The sequence below is a fragment of the Oncorhynchus kisutch genome, unplaced genomic scaffold (genome assembly GCF_002021735.2).
Source record: "Oncorhynchus kisutch isolate 150728-3 unplaced genomic scaffold, Okis_V2 Okis05a-Okis16b_hom, whole genome shotgun sequence".
Taxonomy (NCBI): domain Eukaryota; kingdom Metazoa; phylum Chordata; class Actinopteri; order Salmoniformes; family Salmonidae; genus Oncorhynchus; species Oncorhynchus kisutch.
The window spans coordinates 3,656,831-3,663,849 of NW_022261982.1; the positions used below are offsets into that span (position 1 = coordinate 3,656,831).

Consider the following 7,019-nt stretch of genomic DNA (forward strand, 5'->3'; position numbering starts at 1 on the left):
CCATCAGTCCTTCTCAAATCAGTGTTTAACCTAAAGTTTTTAGAGGTGTGAAATGAGATGTTTCTCTTACCCAAACAACATACTCTTTGTCCTGGGAACACTTTACTAAAAGAGAAGGCCCAGAAGTCATATTTTTAAGGGACTCCCAATCACGGCCGGTTCAGATACAGCATGGATTCGAACACCTCTAGCACTGAGATGCAGAGTAATGCATTACCTCAAGGCCAGGCATATTCATTTCAATTTCTCCTAGTGTTTGTGTTCCCTAATTAGCGCTAGGAAATTAGCAAAGAGTTCATTGCATTGTCTACATTTCTAATCGTATGCAAGGAGGACAGAGGACAAACTGAAAATCTCTTTTGGATTAGCTATTCATTCTTTTGTTTAGTGTTGTGTGGTTGCCTCACAAGTCTCTACTTTCTTACATACATTAGATGATTGAATAATTAAATGACTGAATGATGTGTGTACCATACCAGCAACATAGACATTTTAATTCATTTTGGTGGAAACGTACAACAGACTCCTCCAAGACACCATATTTCTATTCCCATTGTGCAAGTGAAGGAAAACCCTGTACAGTAGCAATAGTCTGTAGATACTAGATTAGTCTGAAAGTGTTAACTATATTAGACTAGATTCAATCCATAGTGCTGAATTTGAGTGTTACAGCACGATATAAATGTAAAGATTATTTCAGATTGAACTGAGATATGCAGCGTTTACCGTGAATGCGGAACATTGCCTTCGGAGTTATATCTCACGTATCTTCTGCACCAAGGCCAGAAAAAGGGCCCTCAGTCAAAGGTAGCTAGGTGGTTTATTGGGTGTTTAAACACAGCTGTCAACAGGATCTTCCTCAGTCAAGTCTTTATGATATCAGAGTCAACGACAGATCACAGCACTACTGTACGTAACCTACCTGTCTACTTCCAAGTGCATAGTTATATAGCCTGGTCCCAGATCTGTTTGTGTCCTCTTACCAACTTTGGCAGCACTAACAGAACAACACAAACAGATCTGGGACCAGGTTAGAACTTCCTCTCCATGCTGGTGTGGTGAAGACAACGGCATAACGGCCAACGCTTTTCCTCCAAAACAATCCAGAGTGAACAAACAGAGGTCAGGGCACAAACAGTCGTTTGGATAGTGAGATACATCATTCTCACATGGTGATAACAAAATATAAAAACTAGTCCCCGTCTTCAAATGCACTTGACTGGCCTTGAAGTCTTTCCATGACGTCACTGTTAGCAGGTGCAGTGGTGAAAACAGTTCCAACAAACGTAGGTGTTCCCCTCAGGACGTGACGGATAACTGTGCAGGATCCAGAGGCCTCGATGTGGAAACCTAGACGGCTCCACTCCTCCTCTTTGAGTAGTGGGTGGTTGGAGTGAGATCCAAAGAACTGGGGGACAAGACAAAGGAATGATGTGGTTGTCTTGAAGACTACATACTGTCTCCTGGAAAATATATCAGATTGATGAAGCACAGTAAACAGTACATGAATATTACATATGTATTACACATTATATAGATATTTTGACATAAACAATAAACAAACAAAACCAGGTAGGAGAACAACTCACAGCTGATCCTGATGAGGGGTCAATGAAGTCAGCCCAGAAGCCAGCTGTCCACAGAGCAAAACAGATTTCCTTAGCACCACTAACAAACTGGGAAATAACAGAAAACATCCATTATCTGTCTGTCAGTAGTCAAACTAACTGAAAACATCTAGTATCTGTCAGTAGTCAAACTAACTGAAATAACAGAAAACATCCAGTATCTGTCAGTAGTTAAACTAACTGAAAACATCCAGTATCTGTCAGTAGTCAAACTAACTGAAATAACAGAAAACATCCAGTATCTGTCAGTAGTTAAACTAACTGAAAACATCCAGTATCTGTCAGTAGTCAAACTAACTGAAAACATCCAGTATCTGTCAGTAGTCAAACTAACTGAAAACATCTAGTATCTGTCAGTAGTCAAACTAACTGAAATAACAGAAAACATCCAGTATCTGTCAGTAGTTAAACTAACTGAAAACATCCAGTATCTGTCAGTAGTCAAACTAACTGAAAACATCCAGTATCTGTCAGTAGTCAAACTAACTGAAAACATCCAGTATCTGTCAGTAGTCAAACTAACTGAAAACATCTAGTATCTGTCAGTAGTCAAACTAACTGAAAACATCTAGTATCTGTCAGTAGTCAAACTAACTGAAATAACAGAAAACATCTAGTATCTGTCAGTAGTCAAACTAACTGACAGTTAACAGACAAGAAAACAGTTCACCAATAAAGGGGAGGTACAGAGTAAGACCTTCAATAAGTACACAGGCCTACAACTCCAAAATGTGATGGCAGAATAATTTACTGAACTTAGCATCACTGAATCCATATCAATGGGAAACAACCAGTGGACATTCCAACTCACTTTGTGAAGAAGCTGTTCTCTGTCGATCACTTCTTTGTCGATCACCTCACATCTCGTGTGTTTCACCGTGACAACAGTGATGGCACTGGCTGGGGCCGAGGGGAAATAGGATTCAAACTCTAACAGAGGAAATGAAGAGATGTGTTACACATTCAACTGCTAGCTAGCCAATAGGCCTACAGAAAAGTCAGCTATCACCCACTTGGACAACATTAGTGACATTAGCAATGCAGTTACTTCCCCCTAGTGGACATGGCTGTATGCAATATAAACTATCTGACGTGTGGGCTGCGGTTGATAAAACATGACATGAATGGGGGCCTCCCGGGTGGCGCAGTGGTTAAAGGCGCTGTATTGCAGCGCCAGCTGTGCCACCAGAGACTCTGGGTTCGCGCCCGGGCTCGCGACGGGGAGGTCCGTGGGGCGACGCACAATTGGCCTAGCGTCGTCCGGGTTAGGGAGGGCTTGGCCGGTAGGGATATCCTTGTCTCATCGCGACTCCCTGTGGCAGGCCGGGCGCAGTGCGCGCTAACCAAGGTTGCCAGGTGCACGGTGTTTCCTCCGACACATTAGTGCGGCTGGCTTCCAGGTTGGATGCGCGCTGTGTTAAGAAGCAGTGCGGCTTGGTTGAGTTGTGTATTGGAGGACGCATGACTTTCAACCTTCGTCTCTCCCGAGCCCGTACGGGAGTTGTAGCGATGAGACAAGATAGTAACTACTAAAACAATTGGATACCACGAAATTGGGGAGAAAAAGGGGTAAAAAACCCAGACATGAATAGTTAATGTTATGATAAGTATGATAATATAAGTATGATTACACCATGCTACCTTTCTTCAGCAGCTCAGGACAGGTCTGTATAGAACAGTCCACATTGGGCTGATCAAAGTAGTGCTCTGCCTTGCGGACGCTCCTCGATAACATGTGACCAATTTTGCCCTACAAAGAAAAAAATACTAAGTTTTCAACAAATAACTCTACCAGTATGAAACATAATAGAAATGTTTTAAATGATAGAAATATATTTTGGAAATGTTTAAGAATAATATCCATTTTTATTTACAATTGAATAAGGACACGTTTCTTTTAGTTAAGGAGTTATTGTGAGTGACGTATTTACCTGAAACTCGCTGACAAACTGGGCCATTACAAACTCATGTCTCTCGTTGCTAGTAGCAGCAGTCAGAACGTCAGGTACCGTCCTGTGGACTGGGCCTTTAATCTTCTGGTCTGCCATGCCTTCCAGGTGAAAGTCAAAGCCTGAGTTACCTGGCAACTGGAACCGCTGGTCCTGGGGGCCAAAGGGTCCCATGTTCTCATCAGGCCATACTGTCCTAGGGCCTGGTAGGGAGAAAGAGGAGTATATTACAATAATGTTAAATCTGTTTGACAATGTATGTTCTGCCTAACAGTAGCTATAGTTATGGAAAGTTTGAGATCATTTTCTCAATGTAATTTTTATTGCATACAGTGCATTCGGAAAGTATTCAGACCCCATAACTTGTAACTAACATCTTGTTACATTACAGCCTTATTCTAAAATGGATTAAATAGGTTTTTCCCCCTCATCAATCTACACACAATACCACATGATGAAAAAGCAAAAACCTTTTGTATTTTTTTTGCAAATGAATTAAAAATTAAAAACGGAAATATCACATTTACATAAGTATTCAGACCCGTTACTCAGTACTTTGCTGAAGCACCTTTGGCAGCGGGTTGGAAAACTTACGTAAATATGGTTTGAATTTTTTTTAATGAATTTGCACCGAAAGAATATAACCTGTTTTCGCTTTGTCATGATTGGGTGGTGTGTAGAGTAATGAGGGATTTTTAAAATATAATACATTTTAGAATAAGTCTGTAACAAAATGTGGAAAATAGGAAGGGGTCTGAATACTTTCCGAACTCACTGTAATTACAACTCATAACTCAAAAACGCACAGGCCAAAATACGGTCACAGTTAGTCGAAAATAACAAATGAACCAGTGTTGTGGTCGATATAGCAGTAACCTACCTGAGTCTGAGTCCCCCCGTGACACGACAAAATAAGGCTCATCAGAACCAGCAGCTGAGAAGGTTCGTATCCAGCCCACCCTGAGTGCAGCTAGGGCCTGACGCCCTGACGACTGGGTCATCACCAGCCGGGCTCGGCCACACAGCACCTACACGGTTATTAATCAACCAATCAGAGGAAAAGCGTCAAGCACCCTAGTTACAGTATTATAGCACAATACTATTACATTACCGTCTAATATATGTTGTAATGTAAAGGTTTAGTACTTACACTAGTCATCCCGGTGGCCCTCTGTCACTAGTTTCACACCTGAAGATGTGGAAAGAAGATGAATACTACGTGTGACTTTACATAATAGGACAGCTAATAACCCATGCAGCACAGACAGAATACAGCACAGTTGGGAAATATAATTGAATTGATCAAACGTGAACTTTATGTTGCAAGTTAGCTTGTACGGTTATATACTATGAGTGTTATCTTAGCGATTGCGTCATATTGTTGTTTACTGCTATGCGTTTGACTATCTAGCAAGTTAAAAGGGACAAAAACAAGATGATACATACGTATTCGATACAGCTAACTAGTGTTGTTGTTGACAACTGGCAATGACAGACAGCCTGGCTATGCTGATTAGCTTGGTAGCTAAAAGAGCTGACATACAAGTCCAGTCTTGTTTGTTTTGATCGGCTGCACTCTCACTTCCCGTTCGCGACAGACGTAAGTTTGAGATGACAATTTCATAGTTTTCAAAGTTACATTTCAATGTAAACATACACCATTACAACACGATGATATGCGTTAAGTTCCTGAAACATTCGCGTTAATTTGTGCTGTTATGTAAAGGAACATAATGTTCTTACCTAATCAGACGACTATGTACGCTGCAGCACGTCCGCACGTATGCGAGTTCACATGACTTGAGAACAGTATACGACGAGGGACAAACCGAGCTGTTTGATTGTATGTGTTATTAGAGGATGTCCGTTAGATGGCAGCATATCTACACGAATCAGGAAAAGTCATTAAAAAAATGTATAACGGAAAAAGCCCACCAAGGTCGACTGCTGTTCAATAAAATATCCTAGTTGAAATTATGATAGCTATAATCACAAAAAAAGGTAGTCTACTGATTACTAGACCTCTGTAGTAATATACTACTTGGCAACTAAGGCATATCTTTTAGGGTATTGTAAATAATTATAATCAGTGACTCCATTCACCATCCATCCGTCTCCCACTGAGCTGTAGGCTTGACCTCCCATAGAGATGTATTATTGCAGCCTCCCTCTTTATAATACATTATCATACAATCAGAAGGTATTTTTCTTTTCTGCCAATGATATAACCATACAGCCTGCTCTATTGTGGACTGACCTTCCACCACCAGTAGACAGAGAGAAGCTGGATGTGAAGAGTCAATGTATTTTCCCCTGAGCAGACTCTTTCATCTAAACTGACTCAAAGTACCCTGAGTGCATACTGTACATTTATAGAATGTGTATGTGATCCATGTGGGAATTGAACCCACAACCTTGCCATTGCTAGCACCACACTCTTACCAACTGAGCCCTGAGTTCTGAATCTGATGACCACGACAGAGCTGAGAGCTAGCTAAGGTCAGTTGGGACAAGGGGGGAAATTCGACGAGGGTATTAACACGGCCTATCAGAGAGCCTGTCACTGTCAGGTCCCCTGTGGCCGGGAGGGTTGACACACTGAGTGACACTTTCACAGAGCTGAGAGGAAGTGGAGTGGGGAGTTATGGGACTTTTGCTCCAGGGCTTTAGTGCTGGAGGAGGTCTCTCTCTTTCTCTTCCACCTGTCTTTCTCTCTCTCCCTGTCCCTCTCCCTGTCCCGTTCTCTCTCTCTCTCTCTCTCTCTCTCTCTCTCTCTCTCTCTCTCTCTCTCTCTCTCTCTCTTATGTGCAGATGCAGTGGAATGGTTATGCAGGGAGGCATCTGGAGGACTCAGCCTGCCTGTCAGAGTGTTTCCCTGGGATACATAAAGAATAGTACAGCACCACTCTCAGCACCACTCCAAACACTACATTATATTGGCATGGCATGCACTCTGGAGTCTAGAGGGGGTCCCACAGGGACAGGGCTGCTCTCTAACCAACAAACATGCAGAACACCTACTGAAGAACTTATATACAAGTTTTCAGGGGGAGGGGCTAAAAATGATGCAATATAGGCAATTGCGCATATTCACTGTGACTCCATGAAAATTACATCAAGGTTTGATTCTCCGCTATTAATGATTTTCAAAAGTCATTTTTACTTCAGCACCAAGTGCTTTCACCGTAGCCTTAGCAATGAGGTGGCCTTCAGAATCCTACGCAGACAAAGTTATGAGTCAGGCCGAAGGTTTATTGCTGTGCTGTCAAGCTGTCTGATAGGCCGTGCCAAGAATCAGCTCTTTTCTTTCTATTGCCCATTTCATCCTCCTTGTGTGGTCATTAAACATTCCATCTTACACTGGGGCATTGTATTCTGTTCATTCTATCTGCTTCAGGCAAATAACTCAAATGATTTAGTTCCAGGGCAGAGAAATAGAACA

At 42.0% G+C, this 7,019-nt stretch overlaps 1 protein-coding gene across 3 annotated transcripts; it reads right to left on the minus strand.

Moving 5' to 3' along the window:
• Positions 1-461: 461 nt before the first annotated feature.
• LOC109877817 (methylmalonic aciduria and homocystinuria type D homolog, mitochondrial-like) lies at positions 462-5,417 on the minus strand. Of its 3 annotated transcripts, none has more exons than XM_031813288.1 (8): positions 5,321-5,417; positions 4,728-4,766; positions 4,458-4,605; positions 3,560-3,780; positions 3,270-3,378; positions 2,440-2,558; positions 1,590-1,676; positions 462-1,408 (listed from the first exon to the last, which is right to left on the minus strand). In XM_031813288.1, the coding sequence occupies exons 2-8, from the start codon at positions 4,734-4,736 to the stop codon at positions 1,193-1,195; spliced, it is 909 nt and encodes a 302-aa protein (XP_031669148.1). In that variant the 5' UTR covers positions 4,737-4,766; positions 5,321-5,417; the 3' UTR covers positions 462-1,192. The 3 variants fall into 3 exon arrangements, with proteins under 3 accessions (XP_031669148.1, XP_031669149.1, XP_031669150.1); XM_031813289.1 differs by having other exon boundaries at positions 5,024-5,338; XM_031813290.1 differs by lacking the exon at positions 5,321-5,417 and adding an exon at positions 5,121-5,314.
• Between the last annotated feature and the right edge of the window lie 1,602 nt (positions 5,418-7,019).

Coding starts and splice junctions, on each gene's coding strand:
- LOC109877817 (XM_031813288.1), bottom strand. Junction 2,559..3,269: donor TCCTGAGCTGCTGAAGAAAG/GTAGCATGGTGT, acceptor TTCCTCTGTTAG/AGTTTGAATCCTATTTCCCC. Junction 1,677..2,439: donor GAGAACAGCTTCTTCACAAA/GTGAGTTGGAAT, acceptor GTTATTTCCCAG/TTTGTTAGTGGTGCTAAGGA.